This window comes from Hyla sarda, chromosome 4 (genome assembly GCF_029499605.1).
Source record: "Hyla sarda isolate aHylSar1 chromosome 4, aHylSar1.hap1, whole genome shotgun sequence".
NCBI lineage: Eukaryota > Metazoa > Chordata > Amphibia > Anura > Hylidae > Hyla > Hyla sarda.
The window spans coordinates 166,893,977-166,921,192 of record NC_079192.1 but is presented as its reverse complement, the minus strand read 5'-3'; the positions used below and the strand labels follow the sequence as shown (position 1 = coordinate 166,921,192).

Here is a 27,216-nt window from a genome sequence, read left to right as displayed (position 1 = left end):
CTAAGGGGTTAAGGGTTCATATGATCAGTTATGGAATACGTGCAGAGGGTTAAAGGGGAAGGACACCATGCACCCCACACCAGCAGGAACTTAGCCGGACATTTCCTGTTCTTGTATACAAAGTGGGAAAAAGGAATTACTTAATTTATCAAGGCCCGCCACTGAGACATGGTGGGGGATATCAGGTTCATCCAGCAAAGGGCCACAGCTTTCCTAGCCAAGAACAACAATTCCAATAAAAAGGCAAGAGTGTGGTGAGGCCACAATTCCTCATCCATAACTCTGAATATACAGACCAGAGGGTCCAACGGAGGGGAGGGTTGTACAATGGCAGCTAAGAATGGCAGTCCAAAAATCTCCAATGTAAGGGCACGCCCAGAGGAGGTGCCAGAAGTCTGCCCTAGTAGCACCGCAGCGGTGACATGCGTCAGAGGTAGACCTACCGATTCTTTTCTATCTAATAGGTGTGACAAAGCTATAATGTATAATGTTCAATTGAATGAGTTTGTTGTTGGCAGCCGGGGAAGCTAGCATATGAAAAGAAAGAATCTCCTCCCAGTCATCGTCAGTAAGAGTAGGGATATACGATTGCCAATATTATTTTGCATGTAAGGGTATACATGAGTTCTTGGCTTGTATAAGATGCGTATATAGGATGGACACAAGACCTCGTGGACCCTGGGACTTCAGGACCCTGATCACCGGGAACTGGACATTAAAGGGGTAGTCCAGTGGTGAAAAACTTATCCCCTATCCTAAGGATAGGGGATAAGTTTGAGATCGCGGGGGGTCCGACCGCTGGGGCCCCCTGCGATCTCTCTGTACGGGGCCCCCTCTCTCTTCCGAGATAGTGGGTGTCGACCCCCGCACGAGGCGGCGGCCGACACGCCCCCTCAATACATCTCAATGGCAGAGCCGGAGATTGCCGAAGAGTTGTATTGAGGGGGCGTGTCGGCCGCCGCTTCGTGCGGAGGTCGACACGCCCCCTTCCCGCGGGCTGTCGGGGCTCCGTACAGGAGATCGCAGGGGCCCCCAGGGGTCGGACCCCCCGCGATCTGCAACTTATCCCCTATCCTTAAGATAGGGGATAAGTTGTAAACCACTGAGTCACCACTGGACTACTCCTTTAAGGGCATGGCGTAACTGCAGGTATTTAAAGAAGCAGCACCTAGGGATATCATACTCCGTCTGTAATTGCTCAAACAATCTCAACACATTATCTGAAAATAGGTGTTCTATGGCCCGCACCCCAGCGTTCTGCCAAAAAATAGGATCAAGATTACCATCTAAATGTGTGAAATTCGGGTTATGCCAAATGGGAGTATAAGAGGGTATATCAGTGTAGTTGTGCACAGACTTGGCAGCCCTCCAAACCTGGATAGCTATTTTGTGGAGAGGCAAAAAAGTTCCACCTCCCATGGTCACACTCTCCAGTATGAGTCTCGGGGAAAGATTAGGGACATATCTAGAAAGAGACTGCTCCGCGTCAGGCATTGGGGAGTCCAATAGCCACTGACAAATGTAGCAGAGTTGGCCGGCCAGGTAGAAAAAGGTAAAAATCAGGAAGGGACATTCCGGCATCTAACTTAGGACGTTGTTGCTTATCCAACCTCTGGGGGGAGTCCAGGTATCTCGCCGATATATGACTCGTTGGGAGGAAGCGCTTAATTTTGCTATCACTCTTCCTCAATGTAAAATAATATGGGAACTGGCCTCTAGGGCATCCATATGTACTGCCTATAAGGAGACTCAATACAAACTGATTATGGGTTGGTACCATACCCCAGAGTTATTGAATAGGCTGAATCCAGATATTCTCCCCCCCCCCCCCCCAGTGCTGGCGTTGTGGGGTGGGTTTGGGTATTGGGAGTTGGTGCAGGGGTGTGGAAATTTTATAAAAAACTACTTGTCCACGGGACTAAAATGGAGCAAAACCTACTTGTCCCTCATGACGATCCACTTGTCCGGACCAATTTTCGCTTTAACACTCTAATTTTTTCCTCCTCGCCCTATAATAGTCATAACTCCCTACTATAATGATGCCTTTTAATTTTTCAATAACATATTCTCTGAACAAAAATATATATATATTAAGGGAAGTGAAATTGAAATAGTAAAGATAATTTTGCAGATTTGGTGGTTTTCTTTTCTGCGCCATTTTCCTTGTGGTTGAGGTAACATGTTAGTTTTATACTTTAGGCGCCTGATTACAGCAATACCAGATTTGTATAGTTTACATAATGTTTTACTAATTCTGAACTTTTTCAAATTATTTTAATTGCCATTTTTTAATCCCTGTAGCTTTATTTTTTTTCCGCATACCAGGCTGTATGAGGGCTCATTAATTGCTTTTTAACTTTTTTTTTCTGGGATATTATAAAAATTGCAAATCTGTGGTTGGGTATTTTTTTTACATTTACCGTATGGGATACATAATGTTATATTTTAATAGGTTGTACAATTACACACAAAGCGATATCAAATATGTTTATTTTTATTATGTTTACATGTTTTTTATATAGGAAAAGGGGGTGATTTGAACTTTTAACATGGAGGGGGTTAATGCAGCGGTCTTCAAACTGTGGCCCTCCAGATGTTGCAAAACTACAACTCCCAGCATGCCCGGACAGTCAACAGCTGTCATGGCATGCTGGGAATTGTAGTTTTGTAACATCTGGAGGGCCACAGTCTGAAGACCACTGGGCTAATGTGTGTCTTTCAAACTTTTATTAAAACATTTTTTTATTTTTTTATTTTTTACACTTTATTAGACTTATGAGGAATCATTAGATTCCTCAGACAGATGAATAGAGTTCTATTGAACTCAATTAATCTGTGTGCTCTGTGATCCATTGATAGAGCCTGGTCCAGCCAGGCTCTATCAATGACAGAGCGGGACAGCAGGAAGCAGAAGTAAGCCCTCCGGCTACCTCTATAGTGGATCGCCCCCCTGCGATCGCACTGTTGGGGGGGGCGATCCACCCCACTAGCCCACCAGGGAGAATTCACATGTCCCTTTAGACGTCGCTGTCAGCTTTGACAGCGGTGATCTAAAGGGTTAATAGCCAGCCGCGGCGATCGCCGCATGCTGGCTATTAGCGGTGGCCCCCGGCTACTGAGAACAGCCGGGGGCTGCAGAGTATGGAGCGGGCAGGAATCCGACGCCCGCTCCATACTCCCCTGTGAGTGCCGCATGCAGTCTCCCCATGCAGACGTGCGTCCGCTCCTCCCGCCAGCTCTCTGAAGCTAGAACTGGGGGAGCGAAGGCAGAGGATGCAGGTCTGCACGGGGAGCAAGAAGCCACGCCCCCTCATCTCCCCCCGCAGATCTGCAGAGCAGGGGAGAGAAGACAAATACACAGCTTCTCATCTCCCCTGCTCTGCTTCGGAGGACACAGTTTTTTACAGCCGGGGGCTGCAGAGTATGGAGCAGGCAGGAGTCGGGTGCCCGCTCCATACAGACTGCAGATCGCCGCTGCGCTTGTCAGGTCCGGCCCTGCTTGCCCGAAGCCGGGCTAAGGGCCGGACAAATTCACCTGCACGGCGCCCGAAACTGCTTGTCCCGGGCGTCGGGCGATAGGAATTCCACATCCCTGTGGTGAGTCGCTTACTTTCTGATGTTCTTGGAGTATCGGTCCCTCCGGAACCTTAGGTCTACCTTTTGCACCTTTGACACTCTGCTCTACCCAAGAAGCTGTTTAAACTGGCTATGCACATATTTTTGGCAGCTAAGACACTTGTTGCTAAATGTTGGAAGAGGACTCTTCCTCCCTCTGAATCATACCTACTCTCCCCGTTTACGTGAAATATGCTCTTTAGAATATCTCACCGCCTCTTTGAATAATACTATCCCTGCCTTCCTTTCAGTTTGGGAACCGTGGGACCGTCTCTCTGACAGGCAACCTCCTTGAGGCGATACTGAAATCTTCTCCCTCCCCCCCCCTCTCCTTCCCTTTCTTCCTTACTTCCCCCTACTGTGTTTGTGATTTGTTGTCTGTCTCCTTTCTGTCTTTGTTCTTGTCTCCTCCCTCAGTCCTTCATGTTTGAGAGTTTTCCAGTTCTCTCCTTTGAGTATTTAGCTATATAACTCCTTATTTTATATACATTTGCTCCGGTTTGATGGTTTATCTGAGGTCGGGGCTAGTCGTTCTGATCTACAATTGTTTCTGCATGCCCTGGTCTCTATCTTGGATTGTCATTTGCCTCTGTTGTGATTGTACTGGGCTGCGTCCCGGATTCAGCTTTGATTGCGTTTTGGTGAACTCCTGTTTTCTTTTGTGAAAATCTTTAATAAAAATTACAGTAAAAAATAAATAAATAAATAACTTAGGCGAATTTTAGGTCTATTGGGACCCCATATGAAGGGGGATAAAAGGGAGTGCAATGTGGATAAAAAATATTTAGGCACTGGAACAGAGGCATGTTCTAAGGAATAGAGACATTTAGGTAGGATGATAAGTTTTAAAAGGTTAATATGGCCAGAGACTGTGAGAGGCAACATCCCCCATATTTGAAACATATGGCAAGAGGGAAAGAATATTGGAGGCCAAGTCCAACGAGGAGTTTCTATTGATATACACCCCCAGATACTTGAACTGTGTCACCATTGGAAGTCCACACATAACTGAGGGCCAGGGTTTGTCTAACAACGGCATAATAGCCAATTTTGTCCAATTAATGAACAGCCGAGAAAAATAACCAAACCTGTCCAACAACCTAATAGCATGAGGTAATGTTAGTTCAGGGTTGGATAGAAATAAAATCGTACCATCAGCGTACAGCCCAATACGCTCTACACTCCCAGTGACATTCCAAGGTAATCAGGGTCCAGCCAAATACGCAAAGCAAGGGGCTCCACTGCCACCGCGAACAGAAGTGGGGACAGAGGGCACCCCTGCCACGTCCCGTGGCCCAAAGTGAACGGAAGAGAGCAAATACCATACATGCTGTACAGCCCATCAGAGGTCCACAGGAGGTCAGGGGGGTAAGGTGAGCCCACCCAACCAAGAAGGGGAGAGGGTCCAGATTTAAAGTGAGGTGGGCCAAAGGATAGGGTGTGGGCAGCCAGGCATTGCAAACTCCATACCTGACCAGTTCAGGTTCAAACATTCCGAAAAGGCAATAGTCGTCTCAACTGAGTCCAACAGCTGCAAACAGGATCAGCAAAGGAATCACGCAGGAGCACATCCAAACAAGGGCATCCACTGTGAGGCTTCCATAGAGGGTCACGCAGTGTAGGCTTCATGGTTCTGCAGCAGAGAGTAGCAGGCACATCACATCAGTCTTCTATTCAGCCAGTCGTCTGCCTCTTGAGGAGTAGTAAAGAAAATAGCTCTGTCTCAGTCAACACCCGCAAGCGGGCGGGGCATGCCATGGAGTAAGGGACCCCCTTCTCTCTCAGCCGGGCTTTGATAGACGTGAAAGTAGCTCTGCCACGTAGTAAGTCAGAGGAGAAGTCCGGGAATATGGAGACCCTGCTAGCATTGAAGGTACTCTCTGGCAATCTCCGCACAGAGCGGAGAATCAAGTCGTGGTCGTTGCAGTTCAGGAGCCTGGCTAAAAGCGGATGCGGCGGCGCCCCTGGTATGGGTGTTCTGGAGGGTACACGATGTGCGCGTTCGATCACCCTAATGTTATTCCGGCCCAGTCTATTCTCCAAATCATCGTTCTTTTGTCTGGCCAGTTCAAGCTGTTCTTGCATGGTGGTGAGGGAGGCAGGCAGGGGGGCAATAGTGTCCTCGATTTTGGAGATCCGCATCTGTGTTTCAGTGACCGGGTCTCGAAGGTTCTGGAGATCTTGTCTCAATAGGCCCACATCTATCTTTACTTCCTCCATCTTCCCAGTCAGGGAGGTATTGCAGGCATGGATAGCCTGAAGCAGGGTATCGCTCACCTTTTTCAGGGTCGGTTCGGGTGAGTCCTGCAGTTCTTCCAGCGAGGAAGCCTCCTGCGCAGCAGCAGATGAGGTAGAGGAATGTGCTTCGGCCTGCCCGGCGCCATCTTGTTTGTCTGAGCGGACGTAATATTGTGCTTGTTGACCGCTGTTCGGTCCCTTTGGTGAGATCGGTGAGAGATTGGTGAGAGTTTTAGGGGCCATATTTCTGAACCTAGAACGGGTTACCGGCATCAGGGACTCCAGTATTCGGCTCAGGATAAGTAAAAAGCAGGTTCTTAGCAAGAGCACAGCGTGCGACCGCTCATCTCAACCTCCAAGCCATGCCCCATGAGCTGTAGATTTAAATGGTACCATCATTGTGTATATATGACTTTTTGATCACTTTCAATTAAGTTTTTTTCTGGGACATGATGTGACCAAAAATTTGCAATTGTGGCATTTGAAATTTTTTGAAGGAGATTTATCAAGCTCCGTAGTAGATTATTTTTTTTGCATAAAAAAGTTGCAAGTACTTGCGCATGTGTGACTTTTCTATACATGCTTTGATTTTTGCTTATTCCCAAAATTTTTTTTTTTTTTTTACTTTGCAGTGGTCATGTATTTATCAAATGCGATAGTCGCTATTTATGAAGAAAAAAAGTTGAATCTCCATTTAAATGTCGCATATGTATTCCAGGTCCAACCTGGCTTACAGAAATTGAATACGTCCGCAGAAAAGGACATTAACACCCACTTTAACAACTGGTCTTGTTCTGCACCATTAAACAAAGCTACTACATTAAAGCGCAACTGTCATGAGTTTTAACCCCCATAAACCAGCCCCAGCTTGACAAAGTTGTTAGAAATAACAGTTAAATCATACCTTTTGCTGCTTTCTAGGAGCTTTAATGATGCTAAAAAATGCTTTTAACGATAGCCAGCAACAGTCGGATAGGCGTGGCTATGCCCGCAGCTGCCATGCCTATCCCCTGTATGTCAGTGCTGGGGACGCTGTGTGATTGGTCCACAGGTCACAGCATTGAGAGCCCTTATTACTGTACTGTACCGTAAAAGAATAAACGGCGCCCATTCATCTATGCACTCCGGTGATGCGGGCAGCCAGCACTTACAGCAAGCACTAGCTCTCTTTCTGCTAGTACTTGCTCCCTATAGCCCAATGCACGGCGTAATGCTGTAGCGAAATTATCTGGCCGCCCCGCATTGCATCACAGCAGTAGGAGACCGGGCCGCCAGATGATTCCAATACAGCATTATGCCGCGTGCATTGGGCTATAGGGAGCAAGTACTAGCAGAAAGAGAGCTAGTGCTTGCTGTAACCGGCTCCGGTCTCCGGCACGATCCTCTTCCTGGTTGCCGGTGGTCGGAGAATCATACTGCACTCAGGCAATCACCAGCCGCAGCGAAGTCCGACTCGGCCGGCGATAGGCTGAGCGGCATTGTGAGAACGCTTCAGGACACAAAATTCTTCACTTCACCGGCACCTGCTGCCGGGGCCGAAAACGTCACACTGCCGCTCAGCCTATCGCCAGCCGAGTCGGGACTTCACTGCGGCTGATGATTGTCTGAGCGCAGTAAGAATCTCCGACCACCGGCAACCAGGAAGAGGATCGTGGCGGAGACCGGAGTCGGTTACCGGAGGCCCCGGTGGAGCGAAGGAAGGTATGTACATCTTTATTTTTTTTTACTGCCGGCAGTATGGGGGACAATTTTTATATTCTGGAGTTCTCCTTTAAGTGCCACATATGGGGAATTTCCGTACTTGGGAGAAACTGCGTTAAAAATTTTGGGGGTCCTTACCTTTTCATAAGGGGTAAAAGGAGGTCTACACTAGCATGTTAGTGACATTTAAAAAAAAAATTTCACTAACATGCTGGTGTTGCCCCATACTTTTAATTTTCACAAGCGGTAAAAGGATAAAAAGAAGTGCTCTGTGGGCAAACTACAATGCTCAGAAGAGAAGGAGTGCCATTGGGCTTTTAGAGAGAGAATGTGTTGAAATTGAAAGCCATGAGCGTTTACAAAGCCCCCATGGTGCCAGAATAGTGGACCCCCCCCAACACATGTGACCCTGTTTTGGAAAATACACCCCTCACAGAGAATTTTCTCCTTCATTTTACTGTTATTCCTGTGAAAAACCTATGGGTTAACACACTTACTGAATGTCATTTTGAATACTTTGAGGGGTGCAGTTTTTATAATGGGGTCATTTATGGGGCATTTCTAATATGAAGGCCCTTCAAAATCCTGAAAAATTCTGAAGGCCCTTCAAATCCTGAAAAATTCCGATTTAAAAAATTTTGCGAAAGATTGGAAAACTGCTGCTGAACTTTGAAGCCCTCTGAGGTCTTCCAAAAGTGAAAACACGTCAATTATATGATGCAAACATTAAGTAGACATATTGTATAATCGAATCAATATATATATTTATTTGGAATGTCTGTTTTCCTTACAAGCAGAGAGCTTCAAAGTTAAAAAATGAAAAATTTACTAATTTTTCATGAAATGATGCAAGTATCGACGAAAATTTACCACTGTATTAAAGTAGAATAAGTCACGAAAAAACAATCTTGGAATCAAATTCATAAGTAAACGCATCCCAGAGTTATTTATGCTTAAAGTCACAGTGGTCAGATGTGCAAAAAATGCTCTGGTGCTTAAGGTGAAAATGGGCTTGGTCCTTAGGGGGGGTTAAATATATATTTCAGTATAGATTCAAATCATATCTGCAGAGTACATGTAAGGTATACTGGGGTATAGCGTGACATGCTCAATCACTTAAATGGACCAAATGTAGACTATTGGTAACATTCGTTCCATTTCTCCAGTGTATGCATTTATTTTATGGAACTCAATATCTCAGCAGATCACAAAATTGGTCCTCCAAATAAAAATAATGAAGTAGAATGGAAAACCAAATGTAGTCACCAGTAAATAAAAAAAAAGTGGTACTTTTATGTCAGCTGATGTATACGCCAAGATACTGTTTTGCCAGTAATATAAGATATACTTCCAATGCACTCCCCAAACGTGACATGAATCCAGCCTATGTAACATGCTGGAAAGAGCAACAACCATTAACACCACTAGGTGGTGTTAGTGCACCGTACAAATAATAAAGTGTTCTTCCTTCTGATTCTAAAATGCAGTGGAATTGCTAACACAGTATTCAATGGTGATAGAACTGTGCCAAGGGTACCCATAACATTTAGCATCAAGCAATCTAGCATGTGTCTCAGTGGTCCCCAAGCCAAAACTAAGGTATTAAAGATTTTTTTTTTTTATAAACAACATATTAATAGTCTATTCTCAGGATAGGTAATCAATATTTTAGATGGGTTGGATATGACCCCTTAAAAAACAGCAGTTTGCCAGAGCCATACACAGATCCGATTCCGAGGCTGATGGCTCCATTCTCTGCTGGCTGTGCTGGGTTACTGAAGCTCATCTTACAGTCACTTCAAGTGAGAGCTGAGCTGCAGTATTTCAGCTATGCTGCTTTTAGTACTTACCACATCAGATTCATTCATCTTGATGGTCATTTTGTTAACAGCATCAGTAGCTCTATTGAACATCTTGAGGAGACCAGCTCCACTCAGAGTCTGAGTGCTGACAGCACGAGGAAGCTAAAAGAGAAAAACTTTGGTTGGAGTATTATGAATTCATATTTACTGTCAATATAGAGCACAGTTAAAATATATATTTATTTTATTGCCTTTCAAATGTGAAATAAATGCAATAGCTATTAGATCTTATTTTTAACAACTGCATGGATAGCATTCGTCTTACAGACACCAGAATTCTGTGCTTCTGCTGTGTCAGCACAGCAGAAAGTATGCTTTTCACTCCGAGTCAGTGGCCTGGCTGTGTGGCTCAGTTCAGTAACTAAATAAGCCAGTCAAATTCTCTGTCACATACAGAAACAGTGATTGAGACCAGGTTAGGCACCACAGTCCATGTCACTAGTCACCTCCTTTTGCTATCTCATTATTATTTTTCTCCTTTATAGACTCGTAACCGATTTCTTTTCTTTGATTTTATTATTTCTTTTTTATTTATTTATTTATTTATTTTTATAAAAAAAAATTTTATTATTTTTTTTCTTATTTTATTTTATTTTTTTAATATTTTTCTTTGTCATTCTATTTTATTTTATTTTATTCACTTTTTATTTATCATTCATTGTCGATAACCATCATATTTTTATTTCTCATTTATTTTTCATATTATTATATATATTTTTTTCTATTGCTCTCCTTGCTCGGACATGGAGTATTTTCCTGATCGTGACCATGTTAGGAACTCCCTGATCAGCCAACTCTTAGGTGCAGTAAAAATTAACCCTGCACCACCTGGTGGCTTTGTTCCGGGAGCCCTCACAGAGGACGATCTTAGTAAATTGACGGCTCTCTTTAATGATTATGAAAGTTGTTGTAAGTCTGAATTGCAGCACAATTTAGATGTTTTATTTTTACAAAGATATCTTAATGATAGTTTCACCCCGAGGGGTCTGAGATTACCCTTTGAATCCTCCTTTCCTGAGGATCCTCTTTTTACTAAAGAGTGGGATGAATTTACGGAAAATTGTTCAAGGGGACTTGTCACTCGTCTCCTGGACAAAAGAAATACATTAGTCCTCTATTATCGGGACAAAGCTAGGTCCATTAAAAATACTCTGGCAACCTTTTCGGGTTATTCTGAATATCATAAACTTGAAGGACTTCTATCTAATAGATTACAAAAATTGGAGATAGAAACCATAAATAAAAAAGTACATAAGTTCAATCGTGACAAACAGGATTACATGTGTGGCCAAATACATAAATGGCCAAGATATAATCCTCAGAAACAAATGTCTAATAACACTTTATCCTCTAAAAAACAGGAAAACCCAATTAATTCCATTCCTAAAACATCGTCTGTCACTCCCTTGGGGACTGACAGAAAATTTGAACACAGCAGAACTATAGTAAATTCAGCTCGTAGTAATTCCCAACACTCTAATCTAAAAAATTCTAATAACAAGAAAAATCAAATCACTTCTGAAACCAAATCATCAGCGAATAAATCTTTTATGTCTACTGCTAATACTAATGCAAGTTGTAGCCAAAAAATCATTACCAGTACACGTATTACTCCTGCTAATTCTAACACTAATGTGCTTAATAACACTACCACTAATACTCTCTTATCATTAGACAGACCAGCACCTAACATGGTCTGTCCTTTGCTTCCTCCTCTCACTTTTTTGGATCCTTGTCATGGGTTGGACCCGGGTTCCGGGGCAGTGGGGGGGTCTCTATGTTGGGCAGCCTTGTAATTCTCTCGACTGCTCCATTGATCCCTCCCTTCTCACGGTGCACGAGGTTTCTATGTCTGACATGAGTTCCACACTTATTGATAGCTCACAATACGATACGTTTGACACCCCAGGGAGTTCTACTCCTGCTTCCACCTCCTCATCTTCTTTTTACAATTGCCCTCCCACTACAGATGCCACTCTAGCGTGCAATGCCAATTTGGATGTACGCTTACGCACGATCACTCAGTATTACCCCCTCATAAAGACATCAAATCGAACACAATCCATAAAAAGAAAGGAAAACCCAGAGGTTGCAGAGGAGGTCAGAGAAAACGCCAACCCACCTCTACAATTATCTCAAAGACAGAAAAATTAATAACAAAAAAAGAAATTATAAAAATTTTCAATTTATCTAGCTATATACTTTCCGAAAATGAAACTAATTTACTTGCGAAAGGGCTGACTTTTTGTCCTGCTGCACGTCCGAACGATTTTCAGTTATTTTTAGATCTAAACGATTTTATTCGTAGATTAACATTGAGCCGTCACTTTTTTATCCAGAACAGATCGGACCATCAAACTACTAATACCCCCCAAATTTCGAATTTGGGAGTTTGTAATTCTAATATTGATAACACTTCCACTCCTGTTACCACACTAGTTGACATGACCCCAGCTCGTCATGTACCAGTAAAACCCAAATCTTCGTTTTACCCTCTACACAATCGTGGCAGCCATCTTGAGACTTTTTATCATATGGTCATGCAGGATTTTTCAAATTTATGTGATAAATCTGTTATTTTTAAGGAAAATGATAATCTAACTTCTGCTGAGAGAATTGCAATTAAATCCATACAGAACAACAAATCTATTATTGTTCGCCCTGCAGATAAAGGTGGGGGGGTTGCTGTTTTGAATAGGGCTGATTATAAAAATGAAGCCCTTAGAATTTTATCAGATCTTGAATATTATACTCCGCTTTCTTATGACCCCTCCCCTCATATTTTTTCACAGTATTGTTTGCTTATAGGTGGAGCTACAGAAAAACAATTGTTGGATAAAAGGGAGCACACATTTCTTAATATTAAAAATTATAATTTACCTATTTTTTATTATCTACCCAAATTACATAAATGTTTAACCAATCCCCCTGGTAGACCTATTATTTCAGGTATTGGTTCGATTACTGCAAACCTTTCCCACTTTATAGATCTATTTCTTCAACCTTTTGTTTTACAATTACCATCTTATTTGAGAGATTCAGCTCAACTTATTTCTGAACTACATGCTCTATCCCTACCCCCTCATTATAGTTTTCTTACCCTGGATGTGTGCTCCCTCTATTCTAACATCTCCACTGATTTAGGTGTTCCTGCAATTAATCATTTTTTACAAGAGGACCCCTCACTTAACTCCAGTCAGTCAGAATTTTTACTGGAGTCTATTAGATTTATTCTTCTTAATAATGTTTTTGAATTCAATCATACTATCTATCGGCAGAATAGGGGCTGTGCCATGGGGACTCGATTCGCCCCTAGTTACGCTAATTTGTTCATGGGGCGATTCGAGTCCCTTGTCATGGCACAGTCCCTGTATTTTAAGTCTGTCTTTTTCTTTCGTCGGTATATAGACGACCTTTTTTTGATCTGGGTAGGTACCAAACACGAAGCTGACCTTTTTGTGCATGAGTTGAACACTAATACATGGGGTATAAAATTTACCATGCATTATGCAGAAAATTTCATCCAATTTTTAGACCTTGATATCCATAAAACAGTCGATGGCACTATTTCCACGAAGACTTTTTTCAAATCTGTCGATATTAACAGCTTTTTACAGTTCGATAGTGCACATTATCCAAGCTGGCTAAGAGGGGTGCCATTCGGCCAATATTTACGTATGCGTAGAAATTGCACCTCTGATTCAGATTTTATCTCTCAAGCTGAGGTTTTAAAACAACGCTTTATACAAAAGGGCTATCCTAAATCGCTTCTTACTAAGGCATATATATGAAGGTGAAAGATAAAAAACAATCTGATTTGGTTACATCTATTTCTAAAAAATCCAGTTCTAATCAGCTTCATAATCCCTTTAGATACAATTTTGTTACGAATTTCAATATTGAGGCATCTAATATTAGAAAAATATTAATTAAAAATTGGCCCATTATTCAAAATGATAAAATTCTAAACCAATTAATTCCCCCAGTCCCTATTGTCACCAATAGACGTTCCAAAAATCTCAGCAATTTATTAGCCCCCAGCAGATTTTCCGAATATCGTACACCACAGAATCCCTGTTCTATTAAACGATATTGTTTTCCTTGCAAAAAAAGTCGCTGCCTCTGTTGTGAATGGATTATCCAAACTGATACTTTTTCTTCCTTTTTTACACAACAAACATTTAAAATTAAGGATTCACTAAATTGCGACACCACTTTTGCTATCTATTTATTAACCTGTGGTTGCGACCGCCAATACGTTGGCCGTACTACACAAACGGTGCGCTCCAGGATGAACAAACACAGATGGAACATAAAACATGGTTTTTTGTTGCATAGTTTGTCCCGACACTTCACCCTTTATCATCAAAAAAACACTGAAACTTTAAAATTAATTATTTTAGAAACTATCCCTATTCATTTACCCAATAGAATACAAAGATTGAACAATCGCGAATCCTTTTGGATTCACAAACTACATACTTTGCACCCTCAAGGTTTTAATGAATGTATCGATACAGTTAAATAATTTGATAATTTGGGATTTAAAAATTTCCCATTTTCTCATATGGATTAATTTCGAAAATATTATACCTTGATTTTTTCTTCGTTCCTTCTGTACTGTTCATCCTGGAGCGCCCCAGTGTGTATTTATTTATTCCTTATGTTTTATTATCTAAGTTTTGTTCATTTTTCTTTCTTTTCTACATACAAATATTTTTGTATTTTTAATTCATTTATTGTTTGTTAATTTGGATTTTTGTACGAATATTCACACCCTGCGTTCTCGCCGGTTGCTGCATTCAATACCGCACTAGTTAATTGAGTTCATCTTTTTTTCTAAGTAGTGTTCATACATTTCCTTTTGGTCAGTTGCGATTTGGTTTATCGCACTGTCATTTATTTTTTATATAAATTTTTTAATAAGGCAGCGATATACAATTAAATAATAATTTTTCTATCTTTTGAATCAATAGACATAACTCTTTATATCATATACATTTTTTGAAATAATATCCTACTCGTGTTGTTGAATGCCGCACCGGCGATTAAGCGGTGCAACTTCTTGAGTCGCTTGTGGTGTTACATTCACACCACATGCGATAATTATAATTATATATATTTATATACATATGTTTATAGGATTGCATTGTGCTTTCATATTGCTGTCTTATTACTATTTTTGTGATTTCTGTTTATATCTATTTATATAATTATTTATTTCATACATTGTCATATGGATATGTAATTCTATGTAACAACTCTTTTCAAAAAGCACTCTAATGGTTAATTCCTGGAGGTATATATACCTGTTACCAGCCTCCCCTTGTCATGCCTGATGAAGCTGCGCATGCGCAGCGAAACGCGTTGCATCTAATAAATCCATTGATTTTACTTGGCTGTCTGATGGTTCCTCTCTGCGCCAGACAAACTCCTGACTCCCTGGTCATTCGCCTTTGATTCTACTAGTCACCTCCTGGCAGAGCGGGGAGAATGCTCTGTTCTGCTGTGTTAGGACTTCCCAGACAGCCAGACGGCACTGGCCGTAAACAAATTGTACAGTTCTAAAAGCTGGAATCTATTTGGAATGTGCACTTATTTAACATTCCAAAAACCGATATATAAACTATTGCCATTAGACCACCATTTTTACGATTACCCACATATATCACTCACAAGTTCTGTGGAACACAAGTACTTTCAGTACAACTAATGCTATAAAACTCACCTCTTCCTTCTCCAGAAATTCACGGACATCTGGGTCTTGTAAAAGAGTGGGATGACTAACAATTCTTAGTAGGTATCTGTATCAGACATGAAGACACAGAGTGTGCATAAATCAGTCAAAACACAGATGGGTACACTCGTCTTAGATGACCTGGTTCACATTCAGTATTTTGGTATTATTTAGTACTATTCTTAGCCAAAACGAAGAGTAGTTGAAAACACCAAAGTTACACATATTCAATTATAGTTTTTCTGACCAGAGTAGCAAAACAATTGTGGATCTAGATCTCAAGCCCTCCACAATTAAAAACTGCATAATCAATTATGTCAGACTTCGTTCCAGTTAATCCATAAACATAACTGTTTTGTTAATGTATATTGTTGTACCAAGGCTATATCTCAGAATACCTGCAATGGAGTATGCAGACATATACTGTGGAATAACTACAGCAGTCCCACCAGGACTGAGCCAAAGGTGTCTACTAGTAACTTTTTCCAGTCTATTTCCTGAACTAATCAATCTTTCAATTTGCAGGACAGAAAGGCACAGTATAACATGCATTTGAGTTCGGCAAATAAGTATATGTTGTAGAAATAGACTGAACATAGTCACACTAGTGGACTAAGTTCAGTCCATTAAAAGTCAACTGGCCTACTGAATGTATAAGTCATCATACCTTTTCACCAGTATCTTGACATATACCAGTGATGCATAGCCTAACTTTGTTTGGTCACAGCCTTCCTAATCATAGCCTTTCACATTCTTTATAAAAGGCTGGTGTGGTAAACTGAAAGAATCAGGGGTCTTAAACTACAGACTGAGACAACAAGAGTTTTCTTTATATGTTAAACAGTGTGCTCAGCTTTAGGTTTACAGTCACTAAGCAGCATTTCTTCAGCTAAAGAAAAGAACTCTGAACTGTATCCATATCATGAGACTCCTCTTGTTACCTCCTACCTCTCCAAAGCAGCTCGCCTTCTCTCTAGAAATTCAGTGGAAGAAGAATCCTCTTTCCCCACCTTCATTTTGGTCATACCTGAACAAAAACAGGGCGCATCAGATACGTGATATTTTTCAGGTATGAAAACATACACATTTACCAATGAATTGCACCAGTTTTCTCCTTAAAGGGGTACTCTGGTGAAAACCTTTTTTCTTTTAAATCAACTGGCTCCGGAAAGTTACAAAGAGATTTGTAAATTACTTCTATTAAAAAATCTTAATCCTTCCTGTACTTATTAGCTGCTGAATACTACAGAGGAAATTCTTTTCTTTTTGGAATGCTCTCTGATGACATCACGAGCACAGTGCTCTCTGCTGATGTTATTATAATAATAAGTAATTATTTATTTATTGTTGTCCTTAGTGGGATTTGAACCCAAGGCCCCAGCACTGCAAGGCAGCAGTGCTAACCACTGAGCCACCATGCTGCCCTTAGCATACATTTGCTATGCATGGTTGCTAAAATGGACAGTGATGTCAGCAGAGACCACTGTGCTCGTGATGTCATCAGTGTTCAAAAAAGAAAGGAATTTCCTCTGTAGCATTCAGCAGCTAATAAGTACTGGAAGGATTAAGATTTTTTTAATAGAAGTAATTTACAAATATGTTTAAAGGAGTAGTCCAGTGGTGACTCAGTGGTGAGCAACTTATCCCCTATCCTAAGGATAGGGGATAAGTTGCAGATCGCGGGGGGTCCGACCACTGGGGCCCCCTGCGATCTCCTGTACGGAGCCCCGACAGCCCGCGGGAAGGGGGCGTGTCGACCTCCGCACGAGGCGGCGGCCGACACGCCCCATCAATACAACTCTATGGCAGAGCCGAAGCGCTGCCTTCGGCAATCTCCGTCTCTGCCATTGAGATGTATTGAGGGGGCGGGTCGACACCCGCTATCTCGGCGGAGAGCCGGGGCCCTGTACAGAGAGATCGCAGGGGGCCCCAGCGGTCGGACCCCCCGCGATCTCAAACTTATCCCCTATCCTTAGGATAGGGGATACGTTTTTCACCACTGGACTACCCCTTTAACTTTCTGCTACCAGTTGATTTAAAAGAAAAAAAGGTTTTCACCGGAGTACCCCTTTAACTGAATAGAAAAGTGTGAAGCTCAAGCTGAAAACCATATTTATCAAGAGCAAAGCTACTGTTTCCAACACTGATGACATTTTCTAGAAAAAGGAAAGTGGCATTTGACCTTTTTTCTTGTATTTTTATGCTAGAGAGTGAATACTGGACACTAATATCTGATTTTTTTTCTGCCTGCCTTTGTATCTTGTACATACTAACTAAAAAAAATTCTATTTAATTGTTCCATAGTAATAATAACGTACTGTTACTGCTTACCTATGAGGCTTTTCTCAGGAGGCGGTGCGATTATGATGCCTTGATGAACATGCTTCTCAGAAAGCTTCTCAAAAAGGCCCAAAAAGTCACTGAACCGTCTCTTCACAGTGAAATGCTTGCTTCTGAACATTGGCAAATTGGTCTAGCATGAAAACGACAAACAAATAAATAATTCAATCAATTTCCAATTTTGTCTCTTTTCTCTCTAGAGCTTTAATCCGAAAGCTCCCCTTTCAATACATAACTCACCAAAGACTCAAATGGCTCAGACAAACAGGGAATGGTCAAGCCACTCTAAAAACATTTTCAGTAAAGCCCTGGTAAGGCCCCTTTCACACTGCCATTGCGCCCCGTCGGAAAAGGTCAGTCAGTCACTTTTTTTGTGTGCCTTTAATGTCTGTTACCCAGACAGGGCACAACGGGTCCCGACAGATCCCATTTACTATTATGGGGTCCGTCAGTTGCCGTTGTTTTTTGACGGGAGTAGCGTGAGAAAAAGATTTTCTCCCGCTACTCTCCCTGTGTTCCCTGACGTCGGTTGCACTGCTGTGTCACAACGGCAGTGTGAAAGAAGCCTAACATTGCTGGACCATGCAGAGCAGGACAAATTCTATACAGACATGTGACAAAGATAAACCATGGTCTTACTAAACAAATCCATGGTTTGTCATTTGTAGGGGACAAGAAAAGATGTCAACTAGTAAAGAAACATTTTGAGTATTGAATAAAACTCTACTCGAGGTCACCAGAAAATATATATTAGCTGAATAAAATCCTGTCCTATTCAGAGTCTGTTTACTCTACAGTAAAGGTAAGCATTTACAGTGGTCCCCCGACATACGATGGCTCAGACATACGATTGTTTCAACATACGATGCTGCTGTGTGTCGCGAGCCATCGTAAAAACGGCTATACATCGGCGCTGACTGCTGTCGCCGGATAGCAGTTTAATGTGCCCCGCTCAATGATACTCACGTGTCCACCGCTCAAGCTGTCAGTTCGTCACTCTCCTGCTGCCGCATCATTACGTCGCCCGCTGCCCTGCGCCATCGCTCTCCTTCATCACGTCGCCGCGGGTGTGAGGACATCGACGGCGACGTAGTAATGCGGCAGCAGAGGAACACGGAATTGACGGCCGGAGCAGCGAACTGACGGGCTGGAGCGGCAGGGACATGCGAGTATCATTGAGCATCCATGTACGACAAACCCACAACATACGATGGTTTCAGCATACGATGGGTCCGCCTGGAACCAATTACCATTGTATGTTGAGGGACCACTATATTTAATATAGAGGGAAGGAGTCCAGCAAACAATAAAGTAACTAACAACACTCTATTGGGTCCTTCAGATTATTATTTTTTTTTTTACTGCACAGAATAGTGTTACTTTAATGTGGTCATCAAATAGCAACAGAATACACTAATTTATTTCAAAAACTTTAGTATTTTAATAAAAAGAAAAGGAACTACACTGCTCAAAAAAATAAAGGGAGCACTAAGATAACACATGCTAGATCTGAGCGAATGAACTAATCGTATGAAATACTTTCCTCTTTACATAGTTGAATGTGCTGACAACAAAATCACACAAAATTATCAATGGAAATCAAATTTATCAACCCATAGAGATCTGGATATGGAGTCACACTCAAAATCAAAGTGGAAAACCACACTACAGGCTGATACAACTTTGATGTAATGTCCTTAAAACAAGTCAAAATGAGGCTCAGTAGTGTGTGTGGCCTCCATGTGCCCGTATGACCTCCCTACAACGCCTGGGCATGCTCCTGATGAGGTGGTGTATGGTCTCCTGAGGGATGTCCTCCCAGACCTGGACTAAAGCATCCACCAACTCCTGGACAGTCTGTGGTGCAACATGGCAAACTCGCTCTGTGCGTAATGACCGGTGATACAGGGGCCGGAGCATCTTGATGTCACGGCCCGCCCCCTTAATGACGCCCTGCCCCCTCCCATAGACTTGTATTGAGGGGGCGGGCCGTCACGTCACGAGAGGGCAGAGCCATGACGTCACGAGGGGCGGAGACGCAACGTCACGAGGGGGCGGAGACGTGACGTAGTGATGCTTCGGCCCCTATATTGCCCGTCATTACGCACAGAGCGAGTTTGCTCTGTGCAGTAATGATAGCGGGGTGCTGCAGCATAGAGGATAAGATGTTAGGGGCGGAGTACCCCTTTAAACAGATTTGTAAATTACTATTAAAAAATCTTTACCCTTCCAGTACTTTTTAGCAGCTGTATGCTACAGAGGAAATTCTTTTATTTTTGAATTTCTTTTTTGTCTTGTCCATAGTGCTCTCTGCTGACACCTCTGTCCGTGTCAGGAACTGTCCAGAGCAGCATAGGCTTGCAATGGGGATTTTCTCCTGCTCTGGACAGTTCCTGATATGGGCATCAGGTGTCAGAAGAGAGCACTATAGATAAGACAAAAAAGAAATTCAAAAAGAAAAGAATTTCCTCTCTATCATACAGCTGCTAAAAAGTACTGGAAGGGTTAAGATTTTTTAATAGAAGTCATTTACAAATCTGTTCAACTTTCTGGCACCAGTTGATTTAAAAAAAATAATGTTTTCCACCGTACCCCTTTAACACAAGTATGGAAACCATAACTTGAATAATGCTTATGATGCCTAGTCAAAAGCTTAAATTGGTACTCCCGTGGAAAACTTTTTTTTTTTTTTAAATCAACTGGTGCCAGAAAGTTAAACAGATTTGCAAATTACTTTTATTAAACTGTCTTAAAGGGGTACTCCGGTGCTTACACATCTTATCCCCTATCCAAATGATAGGGGATAAGATTAGAGATGAGCGAACTTACAGTAAATTCGATTTGTCACGAACTTCTCGGCTCGGCAGTTGATGACTTATCCTGTGTAAATTAGTTCAGCCTTCAGGTGCTCCGGTGGGCTGGAAAAGGTGGATACATTCCTAGGAATGAGTCTCCTAGGACTGTATCCACCTTTTCCAGCCCACCGGAGCACCTGAAAGCTGAACTAATTTATGCAGGAAAAGTCATCAACTGCCGAGCCGAGAAGTTCGTGGCGAATCGAATTTACTGTAAGTTCGCTCATCTCTAGATAAGATGCCTGATCGCGGGAGTCCCCCAGCTGGGGACGCCCGTGATCATGCACGCGGCACCTCGATTGTAATCAGTCCCCGGAGCGTGTTCGCTCCGGGTCCAATTACGGTCGACCGCAGGGTCGGCGGCATGTGACGTCACGCCTCCGCCCCGTGTGACGTCACGCTCCGCCCCTCAATGCAAGCCTACGGGAGGGGGCGTGATAGCTGTCACGCCCCCTCCCGTAGGCTTGCATTGAGGGGCGGAGAGTGATGTCACACGGGGGCGTGACGTCACACGCCGCCGGCCCTGCGGTCGCCGGTAATCAGTCCCGGAGCAAACACGCTCCGGGGACTGATTACAAACGGGGTGCCGCGTGCATGATCATGGGCGTCCCCAGCTGCGGGACTCCCGCGATCAGGCATCTTATCCCCTATCCTTTGGATGTGTAAGCACCGGAGTACCCCTTTAATCCTTCCAGTACTTTTTTGGGGCTGTATACTAAAGAGGAAATGGTTTTCTTTTTGGATTTCCCTTTCTGTCACGACCACAGTGCTCTCTTCTGACCTCTGCTGCCCATTTTAGGTACTGCTCTGGACAGTTCTTAAAATGAAATGCAGAGGTCAACAGAAGAGACATCCAAAAAGAAAAGCAATTCCTCTGTATTATACAGCCCCTAAAAAGTACTAGAAGGATTAAGATTTTTTTTAATAGAATTCATTTACAAATCTGTTTGACTTTCTGGAACCAGTTGATAAAAAAAAAAAGTTTTCCACAGGTGTACCCCTCTTTAAGACATCAGTAAGGTATATCGGGTACAGTAGGTATGGAAACCATGTATTTACATAGAACACATCTGGATATGAATGGATAACCTGTATTGATGTCACTTTTATCCATTAGTTACCTGAGTTGATACTTGATAAGCCACATATGCATTCATGCCATCACCTAAAAGAAAGACACATCAATTAATCTTTCCACAAAGGTCAGCATAATATACAGAAAAACACACTGCTTTTGGTGGTCTGTCCCTTAGGCTAGGGTGTAGGATATATATATATATATATATATATATATATATATATATATATATATATGTGTATATATATATACATATACACATATATATATATATATATATATATATACATACACACACATACACACATATACACACACACACACACAAAGAGAGACAACTAGTCAGAAGTAATATGTAAGGGTCAAATTGATGTGAACCCTAATGAAGTAATGCTCTAAGTGTCAAAGTACCTTACCAGAAGCTGACATGATTGAGTATTTGTATTGGAACACAGTAATACTGATTATTAAAGAGTACCTGTCGTCAAACCATATTTCCCAAACTAACTTTGATTATATTCCCTAACTACTCCTAACACCTCTCTGTCCTTAAATTTTTTTAAAAGCTCTGTATCATACCTTTCCCCTTGTTCACATTGTGTGAGCTCCTGGGAAGAGAAAGTAGGCATTCCCCAGCAGGCACGACATCAGTGAAGCCTGTGAGAACTGTGCCTCACCATGCCCCAAACGCACTTCCTGAGTTTAGTCTCCTGCCAGGCCAGGAGAAGACCAAACTAAGAAGGAGCTTTTTTAAAACATGTGTAGAGGAAGAGTGGTGTAGTTGCCCACAGCAACCAATCAGCTTGCTTCTTTTATTTTTAAAAAAGGCCTGTGAAAAATGAAAGAAGCGATCTGATTGGTTGCTATGGGCAACTGCACCACTGTTCCTTTTGACTTGTTTGACTTGCGCAGCGAACACAACAGAGCAACCTAGTGGCCGTTTTTTCAATCACCTTGAAAACAAAGGTTGAGAATTTTAACAGCAAGTAAATAGCAAAGTATCTTATAATTACATAAGGAACTATATATTAAAAGTTTAGTTTGGTGATGGGTACTCTTTAATAACAGACCATAATCATGTGATAAAACCAGCAAAAAAGGAGATTTTTTTGTACTCTCTCGTAGCCTTCATTGGGGGACACCTATACAGATGGGTATATGCTCTTGCCACTAGGAGGCGCTGACACTAGGAAAAAAAAGTCGGCTCCTCACTGGCAGGATTTCACTTGCCTCCCTGGCAAAGTGAGGTAATCAGTAAGCAGTAGGAGAAGTCAACAAAGAAATATGTCCGAAGTACCCGAGAAAGGAATCCCAGATGAAAAACCCAATAACCGGAAAAGAATATCCGGACAACTGCAGAAATGGGTGGGTGCGGTGTCCCCCAATGAAGGCTACGAGAAAGAGATTTTACGGGGAGTACAAAAAAAAATTCTCCTTTTCTCGGTCGCTCTTCATTGGGGGACACCTATACTGATGGGACGTACCAAAGCAGTCCCCTAGAGTGGGAAGAACAACCAACAGCGAAAGGGGAATCAGTCCCGAGACCGAACCCACTCGACCGTAAGGCCTGCTGACGAGAACCCAGGCCAGAGATAACCGAGGCCCAGAAACCAAGCTCTCGGAAGATCCCCCGTCCATGGAGATGGACTGGGACACCAAAAGGAAGGGTCCATCCGTGGGAGAGACTCTAAACCCCCAGTCCATTTAGGGAGACTAGGAAGCCAGATGGGCCAGAACCATGGAGATAGGAAATCAACTCCAAGGAACACAGAACCAGACAGAGGGCTAACCCAGCTGGAAAACAAAAATGGAAAAGGGCACAAAAAGAGAACCCCATCCAGAGTCAACCGATTCAACAAAACATGGCGGAAAAATGCCAGGGAGAGCAGCGCACGCCTGAGCAGAAGGCGAGCACAGAAGGCGGAGATCAGAAAAACACTGTAAAAAGGAAAAAAAAAAAAAAAAGACAGAAACCGGTCAGTGCAGAAGATCGATGGCCTGATGTAGAAGATCAATGATCTGAACATCTGCAGACCCAAAACCCCCATCCAGAGGCCCGCAACAAGTCCCCAGGAGGTGAAACAGCTGGACAGGTGTAATCCGGACGACCAGAACGCCCTCCATCTAGAGAGAACATGGACCCTGAAGGAGGAGACGGAAGGTAATAGCGGCTATAAAAAGAAAAGGAGCGGAAGACCCTCAAAAGGAGCATCCCTGAACACCGGGGCGGTCGAAATGGGAAATGGAGGTTTCCTGGAAGACTTACACCCGTAGGGAAAGTAAACCCAACAACCTACAGAAAGACTGCCCCATAAATGGGATCACTGAGAAATCTGGGCAGGACCGCTTCACATGCCCGAGACCTCAACCATCACTAAGACCCAAAGAACCAGGAGGGCAGTCCTAGAAAAAAAGGCACACCACAGCATCACAGAATAGTGTCCAAGACAAGGAGACCAACTAGTCTTGGACCCCAACGGTCCCAAAGGGAACCCAGGTGAGACTCCCAGGCTCAGGTCAGGAAGGTTACTCCAGAAGACTGCGGTGTCAGTGTAGCACAACCGAAACCGTCAAGGGAAGAAGGAACACACCTTACTAGGGAGATTGTGCAGAGGGGGGAGGAGAGCAATAGCAGGACCCAAACGACAGACTGTGGCTAGACCGCCCGTCGCCGAGCCATACCTGATTGCATAAACTCCTCCAACAGAGGAGAGTGCCAAGGCTGCATGAGCAGCAGTAGGCAATTAAATAACAGAAAGAGAGCCAGGCTGCAATAGTAGGCAGAAAGCACACAGGCATAGACAGCATAAGGCTCTTTTGAATTTTCCCAGTGAAAAACAAGGGCCCAGCCAGAAACCTCACTTATATAGGGGGAAGAGAAAGATGGCTCCAACTCGGCAGTAGAAAACGCCCAGCGAAATAGTCCCCCTAGTGGAGGGGAAAACAAGGGGTGGTCGAGATGAAACTCAGGCACCATCCATGCCAAGCCCCCTGATCCCCATACCACTGTGGAAGGGGGATAGACAAAGTGCGACAGGTACTGTAGGAGCCGCAGATGAGCGCCAATAGAGCCAGTCTGGTCATGTGGAAGGCAACAGAGCAGGCGACTAAGCCACCCTGCACAGGAATCCAGGAAAATACCTGGAGGCATTGGGGGTCGCTGAACTGACTGTGACACCACATGCCAGAACAGAGGTGCTCAACTGCCACAGACCTGTGGAAACAAGACTACAGTAATGCCCGAGGCCCACCCCTCTGACAGAAAGGAAGGAGGGCTCAACCTGTGCAGAGGGACCGTACATATACATAGGGACAAAGACACGGATACCTCAAGATAGTAGTGGGGTACCTAGACAGTAGCTCCAAAAGAAACCGCAGACATTCAAAAGTCCGGCAGTATGGAAGACAGGCTCAGCACCCAACGGTGTGTCACAAACATGCCCCTAGAAGACCCATGTGGAACGCTTAGAAAGGGGAACAGAGAGTGCTGCTGCTGTAGGTGTGAAAGTCCATGGAACTTGCAGGAAAGACCCACATCCCGTCTCCTAAGGGTGCTACACACCAGGACTGCTGTCGCAGATGTGTGAAGGGGCAGGAAACATGTAGACAGTCTGAAACAGGTATAAAAGGTCCAAAGGACCCACACAGAGAGACTCCTGTTGGAACATGGGGAAACTCACACGGGACTACGCCTTAGCAGTAGGTTAACGGAACTTTTTCATCCACAGTGTGGGAAGTGTATGGTAATTGAACCGACATAGTAGCAAGCCATGCGGAAAATATATGACCGACTGGCATAGGATTCCTGAACGCACAGGATCACTCCATCACACCCTCCCACAGAAAGTGGAGCACCGGAGTGCGGCTGATCTAATGGGCAACCTGGTGGAGTAGGAGACCCAGCAGACGAAAGACTGACAGACTGGCAGCAGTCCCGAGTACCTGCAGGGACCCCCATCCGGATTCCTCACACCAGAAGTGAGGTACGGGAAACCTAGCCATGCCCACGGCAGCCCTGAGACGGGAGACTGATGGCGGCGGAAGCTGTGCAGACAACAGTCTGGTGAACAAGTACACCTCCAGGTGCTGGCGAAAAGGGGAAGCCAGCCAGATATGCGATCACTGAGCCCCTCTGTGGCATGTGGGAGGAAGGGGAGTCCATGGATAGAAACCCTACTCCCCTGGGAGATCGAGGATGCTGATGAGCCGTGGATTGTATCCCCGTCACACCATACAGGCGGCATAGGAAACCATGCAGACCACTGTCTGGCTTACTGGCATGGGTCCTTAGTAGACAAGGGATCACTCCATCAGACACCTCGCACTAGTAGTGGGATAGCCGCAGACGCGGCAACTTTGAGGTGAGTGACAAGCAATACTACTTTCCGGCATATAGATATAAAGTCCCATCCATGCCCACGCAAGGACACTGCCACAGAGACCCTGCACTGGAAGTGAGGATCCGGAGCACTAGTCGCGGATGCGGCAGCCTGTAGAGGAGGGAAACACATTGTATGACACGCCAAGAATACCCCTTCGTTGGGTGGCCGACGGACCTGACAGAAAAGGAACCTCAAGAGTCCTTAGGTGTCCGCCAGGAAACAAAAGCACTTGCACACGGTATGCATTCAGTGGTAGGGGAGAACAGGCATTGAATATATCCCCGGCAGTTTCCAAGGGAGCGTGAAATCCCTGCCAATAACCCACCACGGCGGTTTGCAGATGCTCCCTGACAGAGCGAGAACCCTGCAGAAAATAGGAGCACCAGAGATATACCAAAACTGACGCAATGTAATTCATCTATAGCAGGTCACCTTACAGGGTAACTGAAGCAATAAAAGCGGCCCAAAGACAGTCCCTAGTAAAGGGACCTTGCAGATAATAAACTGAATTAAAAACAAATATGACAGACCAAGGCTGCATAGCGAAAGGGGAGCTCATAAGCTGCAAGGAAAATCAAGGGCGCAATACAATTATTGGCCACAAGAGAATGCCAAATGCCACCAAATGGTCTGAGAGACCAGGCATAAGTGTGTGTAATAAACATACTGTGTATATGTATACACACACACACACACACATATATATATATGTGTGTGTTTTTTTTTCTTAGAACACATTATTATTATGATTATGAACAGGCAGGAGGAAGCGTGGGAAGCCAGGCACCCTGCATTGATGCAGCCCACGAGGTCCACAAAGAGAGAATAGGGACAGTGAGGACCAACACATGCGGGCATCCCCAGGAGCGGTGATAGCTCGGAGCAGCTCTTAGAATCGTCTGCTAAGCCGCTATGAAGGTCTGGGGCCAGGGACTAGAGCGGCCGGATAGGAAGAGCTCCTGCCGGGCAGCAGCACAGTAAGGGCAACGGTGCCGCACTCACTAAGGAGTGCCGACAACCCCCGCAATGGTGGAGGGGCGGAGCTAGACTACGCCGGAAGCATAGAGAAGAAAGGCCACGGTTAAGCACCCGCCGGTCTTAGGGAGGAGCAGTGGAGCGCGCGAACCTTGAGAGGAGGAGTTGCCTGACCTCCCAGTTTGTGCGCTGGACACAGGAGGGGGAAGAAGGGCGGAGCCATGTGCCGCCATAACCCGATGCCTGGGCTCCCGGATCACGCACTGAGAAGAAGGGCAAAGCTATGTGCCACCATTGCCCCCAGGACTCCCGCCGGCTAAGCACCACAGGAGCGCACAGCACCTGGTCCGTAGTGCAGACCCAGGCAAGAGGCGAGGTGGCAGCTCCCGCACATGCTAGGAGCTAGGAAGAGCCGGCAGGTCTGCAGCAGACC

At 44.0% G+C, this 27,216-nt stretch overlaps 1 protein-coding gene across 1 annotated transcript in view; it reads right to left on the bottom strand.

The window, feature by feature from the left end:
- Positions 1-27,216, bottom strand: part of SNX1 (sorting nexin 1) — a 64,819-nt gene that overhangs the window by 19,687 nt on the left and 17,916 nt on the right. The window contains exons 5-9 of the mRNA XM_056572634.1: positions 21,470-21,513; positions 17,485-17,626; positions 16,102-16,180; positions 15,145-15,220; positions 9,405-9,518 (exon numbers count right to left, since the gene is read on the bottom strand). Of these exons, the coding sequence (XP_056428609.1) occupies positions 9,405-9,518; positions 15,145-15,220; positions 16,102-16,180; positions 17,485-17,626; positions 21,470-21,513 (455 nt within the window). The remainder of the gene's footprint in view (positions 1-9,404; positions 9,519-15,144; positions 15,221-16,101; positions 16,181-17,484; positions 17,627-21,469; positions 21,514-27,216) is intronic.